Raw genomic sequence first — 19,468 nt, 5'->3', positions numbered from 1 at the left:
TTTTACTTAGCATACTGTCCTCATGGTTTATCTGTGTTATAGCATATTGCATAATTTCCTTCCTTTGTAAGGCTGAATAATATTCCACTGTATGTATGTATACCTACACACACACACACACACACACACACACACACTCACACACACACATATATATGTATGTATATACACACACAATAAAATATATATGACAAATATATATTTATGATCTTACAGTTTGTGAGTTCAAGCCCTGCATCAGGCTCTGTGCTGACAACTCAGATCCCAGAGCCTGCTTTGGTTTCTGTGTCTCCCTCTCTCTCTGTCCCTCCCCCACTCATGCTGTATCTCTCTCTGTCTCTCAAAAATAAATGTTAAAAATTTTTTAAAGTTTTAAATGTTTATTTATTCTGAGAGAGGGAGAGCGTGCGTGCATGCTAGTGGGGGAGGGGCAAAGAGAGAGAGGGAGGGAGAAAGAATCCCAAGCAGGCTCCTCCCCTAACCGACTGAGCCACCCAGGTGCGCCAATTTATAGTTTTCTTTGTGCAAAGCCTTTCATCTCTTTGGTTAAATTAATTCCAAAGTATTTATCCTTTTTGATGCTATTATAAATGGAATTGTTTTTATAATTTTCTCTTTAGGTTGTTCATTGTTTGTGTACAGAAATGTAACTGACTTGTGTGTTGACTTAGTATGTTGCTACTTTACTAAATTCATTTATTAGTTCTAGCAGGTGTACGTGTGTATAATCTTCAGAGTTTTCTCTATATATTGTATCACCTGCAAGCACAAAAATTTTACTTCTTCTTTTCCAATTTGGATATTCTTTTATTTCTTTTTCTTCCCTAATTGCTGTGGCTAGAACTTCCACTCCTATGTTGAACAGAAGTAGTGAAAGTAGGCATCCTTGTCTTGTTCTTGATCTTAGAGGAAAAGCTTTCAGTCTTTCACCTTTCACATCAAAGAGTACTGAATTATGCTAAATGTGCTTTCTGCATCAAATGACGTGATCATGTGTTTTTTCCCTTTATTCTGTTAATGGGGCATATTACATTGATTGATTTTCATATGTAAACCATCCTTGCATTCAAGGAATAAATCCCACTTGGTTATAGTGTATAGTCCTTTTAATATGCTTGTGAATTCTGTTTGCTAATAATTTGTTAGAAATTTCTGCATCAATATTTATAAGAAATATTGTTTTTTTTTTTACAGTGTCTTTGTCTGGCTTTGGTTTAAGGTTAATACTGGCCTCATAGAATGAATTAGAAGATGTTTTGTCCTCTTCAATTTTTTTGAAGTTTGAAAAGGATTGGTATTAGTTCTTTAAATGTTTGGTAGCAAAGGGGCGCCTGAGTGGCTCAATTGGGTTAAGCGTCCAACTTCAGCTCAGGTCATGATCTCATGGTTTGTGAGTTCAAGTCCCGCATCAGGCTCTGTGCTGACAGCTCAAAGTCTGGAGCCTGCTTTGGATTCTGTGTCTCCCTCTCTCTCTGCCCCTCCCCCATTCACACTCTGTCTCTCTCTCTCAAAAATAAATGTTTTTATTTTATTTTATTTTTTAAAATTTACATCCAAATTAGTTAGCATATAGTGAAACAATGATTTCAGGAGTAGATTTGTTAATGCCCCTTACCCATTTAGCCCATCCCCCCTCCCACAACCCCTCCAGTAACCCTCAGTTTGTTCTCCATGAGTCTCTTCTGTTTTGTCTCCCTGCCTGTTTGTATATTATTTTTGTTTCCCTTCCCTTATGTTCATCTGTTTTGTCTCTTAAAGTCCTCATATGAGTGAAGTCATATGATTTTTGTCTCCCTCCGACTGACTAATTTCACTTAGCATAATACCCTCCAGTTCCATCCACATAGTTGCAAATGGCAAGATTTCATTCTTCTTGATTGCCGAGTAATATTCCATTGTATATATACACCACATCTTCTTTATCCATTCATCCATCGATGGACATTTAGGCTCTTTCCATACTTTGGCTATTGTTGATAGTGCTGCTATAAACATGGGGGTGCATGTGTCCCTTCAAAACAGCACACCTGTATCCCTTGGATAAATGCCTAGTAGTGCAATTGCTGGGTCATAGGGTAGTTCTATTTTTAGTTTTTTGAGGAACCTCCATACTGTTTTCCAGAGTAGCTGCACCAGCTTGCATTCCCAAAAAATGAATAAATTTTTTAAATTATTTTTTTAACACTTATTCATTTTTGAGAGTGAGAGAGACAGAGCATGAACAGGGGAGGGGCAGGGAGAGAGGGAGACACAGAATCCGAAGCAGGCTCCAGGCTCTAAGCTGTCAGCACAGGGCCCGATGCGGGGCTCGAACTCACGGACTGTGAGATCATGATCTGAGCTGAAGTCAGACACTTAACCGACTGAGCTACTCAGGCGCCCCAATGAATAAATGTTAAAAAAAAAAAAAACAAAACTTAAATGTTTGGTAGCACTAACCACTGAAGCCACTGGGTTCAAGCTTTTCTTTGTTGAGAGATTTCTTTTTTTTTTTAATGTTTATTTATTCAGTTTTTGAGACACAGAGCGTGCGCACAAGCAGGGGAGGGGCAGAAAGAGAGAGAGAGAGAGAGACAGAGAGAGAGAGACAGAGAGAGAGAATCTGAAGCAGGCTCTAGGCTCTGAGCTGTTGAACCCACAAACTGTGAGATCATGACCTAAGCCGAAGTTGGACACCCAACTGACTGAGCCACCCAGGAGCCCCTGTTGGGAGATTTCTGATCACTGATTCAATCTTCTTAATAGTTATAGGTCTATTCAGATTTTCTATTTCTTTGTGACTTAGTCTTGGAAGATTTTGTTTTTCTGGAAATTAAAAAAAAATTTTTTTTAATGTTTATTTATTTTTGAGACAGAGAGAGACAGAGCATGAACAGGGAAGGTTAGAGAAAGGGAGACACAGAATCTGAAGCAGGCTCCAGGCTCTGAGCTGTCAGCACAGAGCCCGACACGGGGCTCGAACTCACGGACTGTGAGATCATGACCTGAGCCGAAGTCAGACGCTTAACCGACTGAGCCACCCAGGCGCCCCTGTTTTTCTGGAAATTTATCCATGTCATCTACGTTATCCAATTTGTTCATAGTACTCTCTTATAATCTTTCATTTCTGTAGAATCAGTAATGTCTCCACTTTCTAGTTTTAGTAGTTTGAGTCTCTTTTCTTTTTTTCTTAGTTTATCTAACTAAAGGTTTGTCATCAGCTTTATCAATCTTTTTAAAGAACCAAATTTTTGTTTCACTGATTTTCTCTATTGTTTTTTAGTCTCTATTTCACTAATCTCTGCTCTAATTTTTATTATTCCCTCCCCTCTGGTAGTTACGGATTTGGTTTGGTCTTTTGAGTTGTAAAGTGGGCTGCTAGTTTGAGATGTTGGGTATTTTTTTTTTTTAACTTTTTAAAATAAGATTTTATTTATTTATTTATTTTTATTATTATTTTTTTAAAAATTTATTTTTCAACGTTTTTATTTATTTTTGGGACAGAGAGAGACAGAGCATGAATGGGGGAGGGGCAGAGAGAGAGGGAGACACAGAATCAGAAACAGGCTTCAGGCTCTGAGCCATCAGCCCAGAGCCCGACGCGGGGCTCGAACTCACGGACCGCGAGATCGTGACCTGGCTGAAGTCGGACGCTTAACCGACTGCGCCACCCAGGCACCCCAAGATTTTATTTTTAAGTAATCTCTACACCCAGTGTGGGACACGAACTCACAACCCTGAGATCAAGAGTCACATGCTCTAACGACTGAGCCAGCCAGGTGCCCCGAGATCTCGTTTTTTTAATGTAAGCATTTATAGCTATAAAATTTTCCCCTTAGCACTGCTTTTGCTGCATCCCATAAGATTTGGTATGCTGTGTTTTGTTTCCATTTGTCTCTAAGTATTTTCTAATTTCTCTTGTGGTTTCTTCTTTGATGCATTGGTTGTATAAAAGTATGCTCTTTAATTTCCACTATTTTGTGAGTTTTCCAGTTTTCCTTTTCTTACTACTGTCTTCACTCCATTGTGGTCAGAGAAGATATCTTGTATGAGATCTACCTTTCAAAATCTATTGAAACTTAATTTGTTGCCTAACATATGGTCTGTCCTATAAAGTGTCTCATGTGTACTTGAGAGGGATATATATTCTGGTGTTGTTGGATGATGTTCTGCATATGTCTGTTAAATCTAGTTAGTTTAAGTCTTCTAATTTTTTACTTATCTTTTGTCTGGTTGTTCTATCCATTATTGTGAGTGTAATACTGAAGTCTCTAACTGTTATTATACAGATATCTATTTCTCCCTTCAATTATGTTAGTTTTTGCTTCATACATTTAAAAATGTTTTTAAAGCTTATTTATTTTGAAAGGGAGAGAGAGAGAGAAGGGGAGAGAGAGAGAAAGCGAGGGAGAGAGTCTGTGTGCTTGAATGGGGTAGGGCAGAGAGAGAGAAGAGGAGAGAGTGAATCCCAAGTAGGCTCCACACTGTCAGCACAGAGCCCAAGACAGGGCTCAAACTCACGAATGAGATCATGACCTGAGCCAAAATCAAGAGTCAGACACTTAACCAACTGAGCCACCCAGGTGCCCCTCATACATTTTGATGGTCTGACATTAGGTGCATAAATATATACAATTGTTCTATCTTGCTGTATGCAATCTTCTTCTTTTTTTTTTTAAATTTTAATGTTTATTTATTTTTGAGACAGAGAGAGACAGAGCATGAACGGGAGAGGGTCAGAAAGAGAGGGAGACACAGAATCCAAAACAGGCTTCAGGCTCTGAGTGGTCAGCACAGAGCCTGACGCGGGGCTCGAACTCACGGATCGTGAGATCATGACCTGAGCCGTAGTTGGACGCTTAACCAACGAGCCACCCAGGCGCCCCTGCAATCTTCTTTTAAAATTGAAATGTAAGGAACATACAGTGTTATATTACTTCCTGTATTAATATAAAAATTCAACAATTCTATGTATTTACCTAAGAAAATAACTTTTCCAAAACATAGTTTAGAAAAGTCAGTAAGTGAGGGGAAATTTACTTTACATTTTTTTTTGTTGTTGTTAATGCCATGAAGAACATCTGGAAAAAACGTAAAACTATTTACCTACCTTTAAAAGATATGCATAATTTCATCCTGGCTGCAATAATTAGATTTGCTTTTCAAATTAGATTTAAGAAGAATGCCTTTCATAGCTACCAGAAGCAGAACATGCCAGATAAATGCAAAATACCTGTGACTACATTCTTCAGAAACAAAGAATGCTTCAGTGAAATGAAAATTCTCACTCTTGTCAACAAATGCAAAGAGCCTTTAAAAGTGTGCACTTAACAATTTGAAGAGGCAACTCAATACAGTGGCAGAATTCAATAGAATAAGAAGCCAGCTCACTACACCCTGTGTTGGCCAGACCCAAATGTTTATAGACAGTTGATAGTTCTCTGGATTAGAAGAATAACCTGCATGGTGGGAGGCAGAGACTGAGACCTCAGAAGGGCCAACAGCAGAAGATGTATACTTCAATGTGATCAGTTAGAAACAGTTTTTTTTTTTTTTTAATTTTTAAGTTTATTTATTTATTTTGAGAGAGAGCATGAGCAGAGGAGGGACAGACAGAGGGAAAGATAGAGAACCCCAAGCAAGCTCTGCACTGTCAGTACGGAGGCCAATGTGGGGCTCAAACCCACAAACTGCGAGATCGTAATCTGAGTTGAAATCGAGAGTCAGATGCTTAATCGACTGAGCCACCCAGGCACCCCTAGAACCAGTTTTTAATTTATGGAAAGCTCTAATTTTGTAAGCAAACAACAGATCACACACACACATACACACTGAACTTACAGCAGTAAGTTCAATAAATATTCAGTTCATCTTTGAAATGTTAATGCCATCATTCTATTTCTTAAAACAGAAAAGCAAGGTGATAGAGCATCTTACTATCACATGGCTGAGGAGAAAAAATGCCTTGTATTTGCAACTTTTGTAAATATAAGATTGTTTCAAAATTTTAAAAGAGATAAAAATTAGGATTAAATCATCAGCTCACATTTACAAATGACTTCTATCTTGTTTCTCGTTTTTTTATTTAATACTCTTATTCTCTAGGACAATATGTTCTTTAACTAGAACGTACACTGAGGTAGAAGTGTATGTGTCCTTTTTCTTATAGTCAAAAGATGGGCAATGCATAATGACATTTATTGTCATTATGATATTTAAATCCATACTAAAGTTATTTTACCAAATAAATGGAAGACATATCTCGAAAGTACAAATAACAGAATGAATACAAGATGAAACAAAAAAAACCACACAACAACTTGACGAGGTACCAAAGAGGAAAGATTTGGCCACAAATTGAATGAACTCATAATAAAGTGCCATTGTGAAACTATATCTCACACAAAGACATGTCTGATTCTGTTTTCTTCCAACTGTCTTCAAGCAGTCTACTTGACTATCACACTGGTATTTCACATGTTCAAAGGTGAACTCCTCATACAAGTTCTGTTTTTCAACTACATCATTTCTAGTAGAGATATCAACACTCTCCTATTTTCATTTATTCATTCAACAAGCATTTACTGAGTACCAAACACATGCTAATTGCTGTGGATACTGAGATAAAAGATGTAACGCTTGCCCTCACAGGGCTGTCAGATGGAAGAAGATTGCCCACCTCTAGCCACTTGCCTGAAACAGCTTCCTGGATAGTTTTCTTGCCTCTTCTCATACTGCTTAACACTGCCATATTCTTTTCTGGCAATCATGTCATTCTTCTAGACAAAGATCTATCAAATAGAAACTCTGCTTTTAAGATATAGGCAATTATCCTCTTACTATCACTGAAACACATCAACACCTACTTCTAGACTTCTGAGGGTATCTTTCCATTCTCTCCATCCTCCTATATTTGGAATGCTCTTCTGTTCTCCTATCTAAATCCCATTCATTCAAGATCCAGCTCTTCCAAGAGATTTCCCGAGAGTACTTTGGCCCCCACTGCTCTCTTTACCCCATCTGCTGCAAACTTTGTTTTCATTGCTAGGTTTGAGGTATCATGGGGAAAAAACATGTTTTCAATGGTAAAGAACTTTCTCAGTAGATGGTGAGTAATTCTTCATGTCTATGAAAGACTAAAAAGGAAGAAACCAGGCTTAAAACAGGAGAGGTTTTGGGTTGAACATGGAAACTAACTTCACAGAGGCAACTGGCTGGCTCAGTCAGTGGAGCATGCAACTCTTGACTTCAGGGTTGTGAGTTCAAGCCCTACATTGGACATAGAGCTTGCTTTAAAAAATAAATAAATAAATAAAAATTAAAAAGAAAAGTAACTTCACACTGAGTAATTTAAAAAGACAAGGTTCAGTACTTCCAGCCCCCATTATTTTGGATTCCTCCAGAGGGTAACAGATTCCTGCTGGTCATATTTTGGATATAACCGGCATCCACTAATAGCTATGTAACCTTAGAAGTCACCTTCTAGAGGTGGGATCAAGATGGTAAAGTAAGAGGATCCTGAGCTCACCTCTTCCCACAGACACACCAAAATCTACAACTATATATAAAACAATTATCTCTGAGAACTGAAGGCAAGCAGAATCGATCATATACAACTAAGGATATAAACAAAAAGCCACATTAAGACATGTAGCACAGGTGGAGACTCAGTTTAGTTAGGACCCACACTCCCACCAGTGGAAGGAATATTGCAACCATAGAGGCTCTTCCTAAGGAAGAAGAAATCTGAGCCACACATCTGGCTCCATAGTCCAGGTGACCTGCACTAGGAAGACACACACCCATAAACTCTGGCTTTCAAAATCAATGGGACTAATGTCTGGGAGAGCTGGAAGGCAGTAGGAAACCGAGGCTCTGCTCTTAAAGGGCAAGTGCACATTCTTGCTCTTAATCCCAACGCAGAAGCAGCAGTTTGAAAGTGCCTGGGTTACACATGAAGGAGATCCATTGACTAGTTTTATGGTGTGTGCTGGAGGGGCAGTGATCTGTTGGAATGTTCTCTGAAGATAGAAACACCGGTGGGCACTTTTAATTTTTTTACTTCCCTTCTTGCCTGGCTTGCCTGGCCATAGCAGGTGCCATTTCTGACGCTCTCCATCTACTGTACTAGTACAGCTAGCCCCATCCAACCTGCCCACCCTGGCCTGGAGTCCCTCCCACGTGGCTCCCTGATCCACCACATCCCACAGTCATACTCAGCACCAGAGCCATTCCCAAGTGCTCCTGCCGTGGCGTGCCAGCCCTGCATTTAGAATGCTTGCAATAGTCATAGCCAACCTGGCAGTCAGCTCTGCCAGAGGCCTGCCCAGCCCACTAGCATGCTCACAGCTGCTGCAGCTGCCCCACAGACCCATGAGATTGCACTGATCATGACCAGACCACAACAGGAAGGTGCATGTAGCCCATACAAGAAATATCTCTGAGGCACCTGAGCCAGGTGCCTCAGGGATGTTCGCACTACTGGGCCCCAGGATGCCTTCTGCATAAAGCCACTCTGCCAAGACTGGTACATGTAACTGATCTAATATATAAAAACAAACAGAGAGTTACATAAAATAAAAAGGCAGGAATATGTTCCAAATGAAAGAATGTGATAAAATCTCAGAAAAAGAACTGAACGAAATGGAAATAATCAGATAAAAAGTTCAAAGTAATAGCCATAAAACAATCTCACTGTACTCAAGTGAAGAATGCATGAACACAGCAAGAACTTCAACAAAGAAACAGAAAATAAAAAAAAAAAAAAACAATCAGAGCTGAAGAATGCAGTAAGTGAAATGAAAAATATACTAGAGGGAATCAACAGCAGATCAGAATGCAGAAGAATGGATCAGCGATCTGGAAGACAGGGTAGTAGAGATCACCCACTCAGAAGAGAAAAAAGAAAAAAAAATTTTTTTAATGAGGATAGTTTAAGGGACGCTGGGACAACATTAAGCATACTAACATTTCCATTATAGGGCTCCCAAAAGGAGAAAAGAGGGAGAGAAAGGCACAGAAAAACTATTTGAAGAAATAATTGCTGAAAACTTCCCTAACCTGGTGAGGAAACAGACACCCAAGTCCAGGAAGCAAAAAGATTCCCAAATAAGATGCACCCAAAGAGACCCATACCAACACACATTATCACCAAAGTGTCATCAATTTAAAGATAAAGAGATGATCTTAAAAGCAGCAAGAGAAAAAAAAATCTATTTATGTACAAAGGAATTCCCATAAGACTATAATTGATTTTTTCAGCAGAAACTTTACAGGCCAGAAGGGAGTAGCACAATATATTCAAAATGCTAAAAGGAAACAACTTCCAACCAAAAATACTCCACCCAGCAAGGTTATCACTCAGAATTGAAGGAGACTTCTGCTTTTCCCAGAAAAGCAAAAGTCAAAGGAGACACCAAAGTGGCCCTATAGTAAATATTAAAGGGATTTCTTTAAGTGGAAAAGTACAAAATTAGAAATAAGAAAATTATGCCTTTTTAAAAGTTTATTTATTTTGAGAGTGAGTAAGAGCAAGTGAGCATGGGAGGGGAGGGGCAGAGAGAGAGAGAGAGAGAGGGAGAGAGGGAATCCTAAGCAGGCTCTGTGCTGACAGTAGAGAACCTGATGCAGGGCTTGAACCCAAGAACTGTGAGATCATGACCTGAGCCAAAATCAAGAGTCAGATGCTTAACTGACTGAGTCACTTAGGTGCCCCAAGAAACTTATGAAAGAAACAAATCTCAATGATAAAAGTAAACATAAAGGTGGTGGATCAACCACCTACTTTAACTAGTCTGTAATCAAAATACAAAATTAGTAAAATCATCAGGACCTACAATAGTCAAAGAATATACAAAATAGTAAGATGTAAAACATGACATAAAAACATAAAATGTGGGGAGAGAGGAAGTAACAGTGTAGTGCTTTTAGAATGCATGAATTGAAGCAATCATTGACTTAAAATAGGCTGCTATATACATAAGATGTTATGTATGAACCACATGGTAACTACAAACCAAATACCTATAACTGATACATAAAAAATAAAGAGAAAGGAAAATAAACATAACACTAAGGAAATTCACCAAATCACAAGGGAAAAGAGCAAGAGAAGAAAAAAGGAACACAGAAGAACTACAAAAAACAACCAGAAGGCAACCAACAAAATGGCATAAGTACGTATCTATCAATAATTACTTTAAATGTAAGTGGACTAAATGCTCCAATCAAAAGACATAGGGTGACTTAATGGATAAAAAACAAGACCCATGTGTATGCTGCCTACAAGAGACTCACTTCATATCTAAAGACACATACAGATTGAAAGTAAAGGGATGAGAAAAGATATTCCATGTAAATGGAAATGAAAAGAAAGCTGGGGTAACAATATTTTACATGTGTAAAATATTTATATCAGACAAAATAGACTTTATTATTAGTTTTTAAGTATTTATTTTTAAGTAAGCCCTACACCCAGCGAGGGCCTCAAACTCACAACCCCAAGATCAAGAGTCCTTTGCTCTGCTGAGACAGCCAGGTGCTCCAAGACAAGATAGACTTTAAAGCAAAGACTGTAAGAACAGACAAGGACATTACATAATGATAAAAAGATCAAGAAGAGGATATATTTTTACATGTGTAAATATCTATACACCCAACATAGAAGTGCCTAAATACAGAAAGCAAGTATTATCAGACATAAAAGAAGAAACCGACAGTAATACAATAATAGTAGGGAACTTTAACACTCTACCACTTCCATCAGTGGATAGATCACCCAGACAGAAAATCAATACGGAAACATTGGCCTTAAATCACACATTAGACAAGATGAACTTCATAGATATTTGCAAAACATTCCATCCAAAAACAGAATAGATTTTTTTTCTCAAATACACATGGAATATCTCCAGAATAGATCACATATTAGGTCACAAAACAAGACTCAATAAATTTAGTAAGACTGAAATCATATCACTCATCTTTTCTAACTATAACAGTATGAAACTTGAAATCAATTACAAGAAGAAAATCAGGAAAAACACAAACATGTGGCTGAACAACATGTTATTAAATAACTAATGGGTCAATGAAGAAATCAAAAGGAAATAAAATACTTTGAGACAAACTGAAATAAAAACACAAAATCTATGGGACACAAAGGTAGTTTTAAGACAGAAGTTTACAATGACACAGGCCCACCTCAAGAAACAAGAAAAATCTCAAAACAACAATGTAACCTTACACCTAAAGGAACTAGAGAAAGAACAAAGCCCAAAGTTAGTACAAGGAAGGAAATAATAAAGGTTAAAATGAAAATGATATAGACACTAAAATAAAAAAATAGAAAACATCAATATAACTAGGAGCCAGTTTTTGAAAAAAGAAATAAAATTGATAAGCCTTTAGTCAGACTCATCAAGAAAAAAAGAGGGAAGGCCCAAATAAATAAAATCAGAAATGAAAGAGAAGTTATAACTGATACCACATAAATACAAAAAATCATAAACAAATAATTATTTGACAATAAATGCGACACCTAGAAAAACAGATAAATTCCTAGAAACATACAATCAAGACTGAATCAAGAAGAAATAGAAAATCTGACTAGACTGATTACTAGTAATGAAATTGAAGCAGTAATTTAAAAATTCCCAGCAAACAAAAGTCCACAACCAGACAACTTCACAGGTGAATTCTACCAAACATTTATGGAACTGTTAACACCTATCCTTCTCAAACTATTCCAAAAACTAAAGAGGAAGGAATGCTTCCAAAATCATTCTAAAAGGCCAGCACTACCCCAATATAAAAAAAAAAAATCATAGACACCACAAAGAAAGAAAATTACAAGCTAATACCCTGATGAATATAGATGCAGAAATTCTCAACAAAATATTAGCAAATCAAATTCAACAACACATTAAGAAAATCATACACCATGATCAAGTGGGATTTATTTCAAGGATGCAAGGATGGTTCAGTATCTGCAAATCAATCAGTATGATACACCACATTAACAAAAAGAAGGATAAAAATCAGTTGATTATGTCAATAGATGCAGAAAAAGCATCTGATAAAACTCAATATCCATTTGTAATAAAAATTCTCAACAAAGTGGGTATAGAGGGCACATACTAGAGGGAATCAACAGCAGATCTTTTTTTATTACCTGGAGCTGCATTAGTTTTAATAATATGCTGCTTACTATTCAATTCTCTACTACAAGCCAGAATTGAATCTGCAAACTTGTAAAGATGAGTTCAGGCATGCTCAGTGAAATGATGCTAACTCAATGCTGGTTTATTCTGTGGTAAGTGGTGAAAAATGCCAGAATAATCTGTAGTGGTCAAGCATACAAAAAAAATCAACTTTTTACACACCTCTAGCTATAAGGGGCATTCAAGTGGCACTTAAAAAGTTTCTTTTCTTTGAGTAAGACTAAAGCAATTAGATTTAGAAATAGCCTGGGAAACATACTGAATGTAAGAAATTACAATAAACAAGTAAATTTTTATTTTTAAAAATGGGTGCTACCAGGTTTTTCTTCATTTATTATTTCTATTTCTTATTTCATTCATTTCTTCTTATTATTTGTATTTGTATCATTTCTTTTTTTTTTAATATATGAAATTTATTGTCAAATTGGTTTCCATACAACACCCAGTGCTCATCCCAAAAGATGCCCTCTTCAATACCCATCACCCACCCTCCCCTCCCTCCCACCCCCCAACAACTCTCAGTTTGTTCTCAGTTTTTAAGAGTCTCTTATGCTTTGGCTCTCTCCCACTCTAACCTCTTTTTTTTTTCCTTCCCCTCCCCCATGGGTTTCTGTTAAGTTTCTCAGGATCCACCTAAGAGTGAAAACATATGGACTCTGTCTTTCTCGGTATGGCTTCTTTTACTTAGCATAACACTCTCCAGTTCCATCCATGTTGCTACAAAGGGCCATATTTCATTCTTTCTCCTTGCCACGTAGTACTCCATTGTGTATATAAACCACAATTTCTTTATCCATTCATCAGTTGATGGACATTTAGACTCTTTCCATAATTTGGCTATTGTTGAGAGTGCTGCTATAAACATTGGGGTACAAGGGCCCCTATGCATCAGTACTCCTGTATCCTTTGGGTAAATTTCTAGCAGTGTTACTGCTGGGTCATAGCATAGGTCTATTTTTAATTTTTTGAGGAACCTCCACACTGTTTTTTGTATCATTTCTTAAATGATCTTTTTTCTTATTAATAGAAGTCTACAAAAACCCTCTGCTAGTCATATTAATGATTTATTGCCAACAACTTTAAAAACAGTGGTCTATATGGTTCCTAATGGCTTGACAATTCAGTGTTGTGAATGAGAATAAACTTGCATCGCCTCATCATTATGTAATTTTTGGAACAACAATTATCCCCGTAGATGCCAAGTCGATACGTAAAGCTGAAAATTAACCCAAAGATCTTTACATTTGGCCTACTAGAAAATTTCAGAATCTTTTGGAATCTTTTTTTAACTCTAATGGGAATAAGCTTATGATGCCTCTGTAGTGCCTCTGGTAATTTCAGCTAAAATTTTTTTCTGGGTTTGTATCCCTTAGCCCTATGCAAAAGAGTGACACATCACTGTCAGATTTTCCCTAAGAGAAAGTAAGAAATTAAGCTTCAAGCCAATTTTTTTTATGCTAACCAAGACAGAAAAATATTGTCAATAAACCTGTTACTGATGAAAAGAAACTTTTTATACAAAGTTATAGTTTACAAGAGTGGTAAACATCAACAAACCCCTGATAATTCATCATTAAGGAAGCATTCCCTTTAGCCAGTTTCTCCACATTGAGCATGCTTATTGTATCCATTCTCTGTATTGTGCAGAATGGTTCATGTGATTGAGTTCAGAGGATACAAGTTTGGTAACATTTATTTTATTTTTTTTTTTTTATTTTTCATTTTAATTTTTTTAATGTTTTATTTTATTTTTGAGAGAGAGAGAGAGAGAGAGCGTGTGTGCACGTGAGTGAGCAGGGGAGGGGCAGAGAGAGAGGGAGACGCAGATCTGAAGCAGGCTCCAGGCTCTGAGCTGTCAGCACCGAGCCCAATGTGGGGCTCAAACCCACAAACTGCGAGATTGTGACTGGAGCTGAAGTTGGAAACCTAACCAATTGAGTCACCCAGGTGCCCCAAGTTTGATAAACATTTAGAACTTACCAGGACTATTTCTTGTGGAAAAAAGTTGTTTTATAAAACCATTTAAAGGAGATAACAATCTCTCATAATTTTTTTCTTTTAATGGCAGTAGGTATTGGTACCTTTTTAACCACATGCCCGCTACTCCGTGAGTATTCATTATATTCATTGTATTTAAACTTTGTATTTAGGAAGTGAAATATTGACCAATCTATAAGAATTCAAATTACCTATCAAAATGAATGACAAACCTAAGTACAAAACTGAAGGCTGAAATGTTCAGTTGATAGTGTCCTAAAAGGCAATAAAAACGTACTTTTTTATTACTCAAGATAGTTCTGGAGACTTGAGTCAAAACTGGGCTAATATTGGCATATCTGCACTTTCTTAAAGCAATCTACCATTGTATGTATGTACGTATCATTGACATACAACATTCTATCAGATTCATGTATACAACATAATACAATCTGCCATTTTATTTTATTTTATTTTTTTAACGTTTATTTATTTTTGAGACAGAGAGAGACAGAGCATGAACGGGGGAGGGTCAGAGAGAGAGGGAGACACAGAATCTGAAACAGGCTCCAGGCTCTGAGCGGTCAGCCCAGAGCCCGACGTGGGGCTGGAACTCACTGACCGCGAGATCATGACCTGAGCCGAAGTCGGCCGCTTAACCGACTGAGCCACCCAGGCGCCCCACAATCTGCCATTTTAAATCTTTGAGTCGGTAACTGGATTTAATTAAGTAGAGAATTAATTTAATTAAGTACAGAAATGCTATAGAATATAATAAACAAACATACCTCCTGGGCTGTGACCGGCATTCCTCCTCCCCACTGTCTGCCTCCTGCATATCAGGAAAAATGATAAAAAAATTATTTAAAACCTGAGGTCTCATATCATAATATCAACAATGCAATTTTACTAAGCTTTGTATGTAGGAGCATCTCATTCACCTTGTGCACTTGAACGAATTCTCTCCATAAATAGCAACTTCAACCACCCCAGAAGGTTGATATGAATCAGAATTTATTTCTGGAGGAAACTTCAACAATAGTTTTACCAACAAATTTCATTGATAACAAAATACTAACAATTAAAAGAACTATACCTCTGAAAACCAACTAAAGATGTTATGCTATTGTTATGTTACTTCAAATTCAAAGTAAGTGGGCATTCTGATTACTATCAGCAAATCTCATCGAGATGACCTATTAATAATTCTGATCCCCAAAGAACAACCTAAACAATGAGCACCACTTCACAAAATGCTCATGATCAAATCACCAACAGCATCACCATCAACACAATGGCTACTACTTATTGAGTATTTATTATGTGCCAGGCACCTTGCTCAACACTTTAAGTATATTGTCTTATTTATAAGTTCTAGAAGGTTGATGGTACTATATTTCTCATGAATTCTACAACACACACACACACACACACACACACACACACACACACACACAGAGCTTAGGATAAGTATCTTCAATCAATAAAAACGTACTGAATCATTGTTTAATTACAATGTTTAGTTTTCGTAGTAGCACATAAAATAATTGAGGGTGTTATAATATGGCAATTAGACTCAATGAAATACGGATTTTACAGATGAAGAAAATGAAATCCAGAAAGTAGAAATAAATAAGTTGTTTAAGGAAATTCACATGGTGAAGTAGAATTAAAACTAATAAAAATACTGCCTCCCAACACATTGTAAAAGCTTACCCCTCCCTGGCCTAGGTCAGGACTTACAAGTTATTATACAGATTTTCATGGACACAAGAATATTGACATAAAGGAAAAGTGAGAAAAGATGTAAGAAATAATAATACTAAGGCGCTAAATGTTTCTTTAAATTTGCTCCCTGACATTTTACATTTGTTTTTTGGTCACTTTTGCTCTATTTGGCAAACATAAAAAAAAATTCACTTTTGCTGAATTTCAAGCAGTATGTGTACTGTCTGCCAATGAGCCACCTACTTTTTTGAGTTTATGGAACTATCTCCATTCACCTCTGCTATCATTCTGTCTCCATTCCTGAGCAGCTACTATAATTTAAAACTCTACAATTTTTATTCCCATTTTATTTTCATTATTGATTTCAGGCATGCCTATTATTTTCCACAAAGGGAAGAACACAGCAAAGAGGGAAGACAGATTAAATGTCATGGTGCGCTCAACTATTTGCTGTAGGGGAGGTTTTAGGTTCAGTAGTATTCCCTTTAGGGACTGAAAAGAAAGGTGTCACAGGAAAAGAACTGATTATCTCTAGAGTCAATAGTCAGAACCCAGAAGTTTGCAAGAAACCAAGTGAAAAGATTCAGATAAGCAAATGTAAATGTTAGATTTTGACTCCCAAAGGAACTATAATCAATAGAAATGATTTCCTGTAATCTTTTTTCAAATAGTGCTTCATTATTATTACTGGTTAATAGAGCTCAACTTCTGATATATTGTCATATTTTTAATTATATGAACAATTATACAAAGGTTATATTTAAGATAAATGTAAGTTACGAGGTGCAATAAGATAATGAATACCTGTGAATACCATTCCACTTAAGAGCTAAAACAGTATCAATCCCTTTGCATCTCTGTGCTTATTAGCTATCTCCCATTCCTATCCTCTCCCGATGTGACTACTATCTTGAATTTTAATTATCATTTTCTTGCTCTCACTCTACTATAAAAAAATTCAAACATACAGAAAGGTTGAAAGTCCTTGTAGTGAATCTGTATATTCATCATATATATATATATTCTACCATTAATATTTTATATACTTGCTTTATTACATATTATTTTTCTGCCCATCCATCAATCCATCTTCAAAGCAGGATACAGACATCAGTATATTTGTCCTTAAATGTGTATAATTAATTAGAATTCAGTATTATAGTTTTTTTTCTTTTACGGTAAAATTTATACACAATGAAATGCACAAATCTTAAGTGCATCATTCAATGAGTTTTGAAAATTTATGTATCTGTGTAACCCAAACTTCTATCAAGAAATGAAACATTTTTATCACTTCAGAAATTTTTCTTGGGCCTCTTCTCAGTCAACACCTGGTACCACCTACTCCTAGAGGCAACTACTCTTCTGATTTTTCTACCAACTTTTCCCCCCAAATTAGTACATAGCATATGAGTCCATTTATATGATTCCACTGTTCATATAAATAAAATCATATAGTATGTACTGTCTTGTGTGAGGCTTCTTTTATGCAGCATTATGTTTTAAGATTCATCCATGTTGCATTTAACAGGAGTTCATTTCTTTTTACTCCTGAGGATTCCATGAATTCACCAGTTTGTTTATTCATCTCCTATTGATATATATGCTTCGGGTGTTTGAATTTTTGTCCATTATGAATAAAGCTACTATATGCATTCCTTTGTGGGGTTTTGGTAGAAATATGTTTCTGTTTCTCCTGGGTAATGGGATAGATGCATGCACAGTTTTATAGGAAAGTGCAGGCCTTTTCCCAAAGAGATTCTAACACTTTACACTCATCAACAACGTATGAAAGTAGCAATTACAGTTTAATTAGCAATTTTCTTCTCCAATGGTTATTGTTTTCCATGTCCTTAGAAACTTTTGCTTAGCCTTTAGTCACAAAAATACTCTACCATATTTTTTTTAAGATTAAAAAATTTTTTAAGTCATCTCTCCACCCAACATGGAGCTTGAGCTCATAAACCTGAGATCAAGAGTCATGCGCTCTACTGACTGAGCAATCCAGGTGCCACTCTACCATATTTTTTAAATAAAAGCTTTATGGGGGCGCCTGGGTGGCGCAGTCGGTTAAGCGTCCGACTTCAGCCAGGTCACGATCTCACGGTTCGTGAGTTCGAGCCCCGCGTCAGGCTCTGATGGCTCGGAGCCTGGAGCCTGTTTCCCATTCTGTGTCTCCCTCTCTCTCTGCCCCTCCCCCGTTCATGCTCTGTCTCTCTCTGTCCCAAAAATAAATAAAAACGTTGAAAAAAAAAAAAAGCTTTATGGTTTTATATATAAGGTCTATAACTCATGCTGAAATAAATATTTGTATATGGTGTGAGGTAGAGGTGAGGAGTGAGGTTCATATTTTTCCACATGGATATCCAGTTTTAAGTACCATTTGTTTATGACTTTCCTTTCCCATGGATTACTTGGCTCCTTTGTAAAAAATCAAATGACTGTACAGGTGATCTCTACTTCTGGGTTCTTTATTCTGTTTCATTGATCTATTTGTCAATGTTTATGCCAGGACCACATTATCCTGATTACTGTACTTTATAGTACATTTTGAAGGAAATATAAATCCTCTAACTTGATTCTTCTTTTTCAAGATGGCTTTATTTTCTATAAGATTTTTTGTCTTGAAAGCTATTTTATCTGATATTAATAGAGCCACTACAGACTTATTTATGCTCATTATGTTGAGCATATTTATGCTCACTTATTTATGCTCTATGTTTGCAAGACATATTTTTCAGTCACTTTATATTTTAATGAATGTCTCATAAAATATAGTTGTATCTTGCTTTATTTTTATTTTATTCATTGTGACAATCTTTGCCTTTTATTTTTTCTTAAAAACTTTTTTTTAATGTTTATTTATTTTTGAGAGACAGAGAGGCAGAGCACAAGTGTGAAAGGGACAGAGAGAGAGGGAGACACAGAATGCAAAGCAGGTTCCATGCTCCAAGCTGTCAGCACAGTGCCTAATGTGGGGCAAAACTCACAAACTATGAGATCATGACCTGAGCCAAAGTGAGACACTTAACTGACTGAGCCACCTGGGTGCCCCTTTGCCTTTTAATTGTAGTGTTTTGTTCATTTACATTTAATATAATTTGATATAGTTAGATTTGGGTCTACAATGTTACTATTTATTTTGTTTGTCATCTACCTTTTTATTCCTTTGTTACTCTTTTTCTGTCTTCTTTTGTGTTATTTGAATATTTTTTAGAATTTCATTTTAATTTACTGTATTTTTATTTATTTTTAAAATTTTTTTAATGTTTATTTATTTTTGAGAGAGAGAGAGAGAGAGAGAGAGAGAGAGAGAGAGAGAGACACGAAGCATGAGCGGGGGAGGGGCAGAGAGAGAGGGAGACACAGAATCCGAAACAGGCTCCAGGCTCTGAGCTGTCAGCACAGAGCCTGACGTGGGGCTCGAACTCACAGACCGCGAGATCATGACCTGAGCTGAAGTTGGACGCTCAACCAACTGAGCCACCCAGGCGCCCCTTAATTTACTTTATTGGTTCTACCTCTTTTCATTATTTTTTTTATTCCATTGTTTTTTTAAATTA

At 36.7% G+C, this 19,468-nt stretch overlaps 1 protein-coding gene across 4 annotated transcripts in view; it reads right to left on the bottom strand.

The window, feature by feature from the left end:
• The window catches only part of SSH2 (slingshot protein phosphatase 2), a 257,943-nt gene that overhangs the window by 142,378 nt on the left and 96,097 nt on the right, over positions 1-19,468 (bottom strand). For all 4 annotated transcript variants that reach the window (XM_047834001.1, XM_047833996.1, XM_047833995.1 and 1 more), the window contains one exon: positions 14,966-15,009. In XM_047834001.1, the coding sequence (XP_047689957.1) occupies positions 14,966-15,009 (44 nt within the window). The remainder of the gene's footprint in view (positions 1-14,965; positions 15,010-19,468) is intronic.

This window comes from Prionailurus viverrinus, chromosome E1 (assembly GCF_022837055.1).
Source record: "Prionailurus viverrinus isolate Anna chromosome E1, UM_Priviv_1.0, whole genome shotgun sequence".
Taxonomy (NCBI): domain Eukaryota; kingdom Metazoa; phylum Chordata; class Mammalia; order Carnivora; family Felidae; genus Prionailurus; species Prionailurus viverrinus.
The sequence above is the reverse complement of the archived record's forward strand: the minus strand, read 5'-3'. Positions and strand labels throughout refer to the sequence as shown.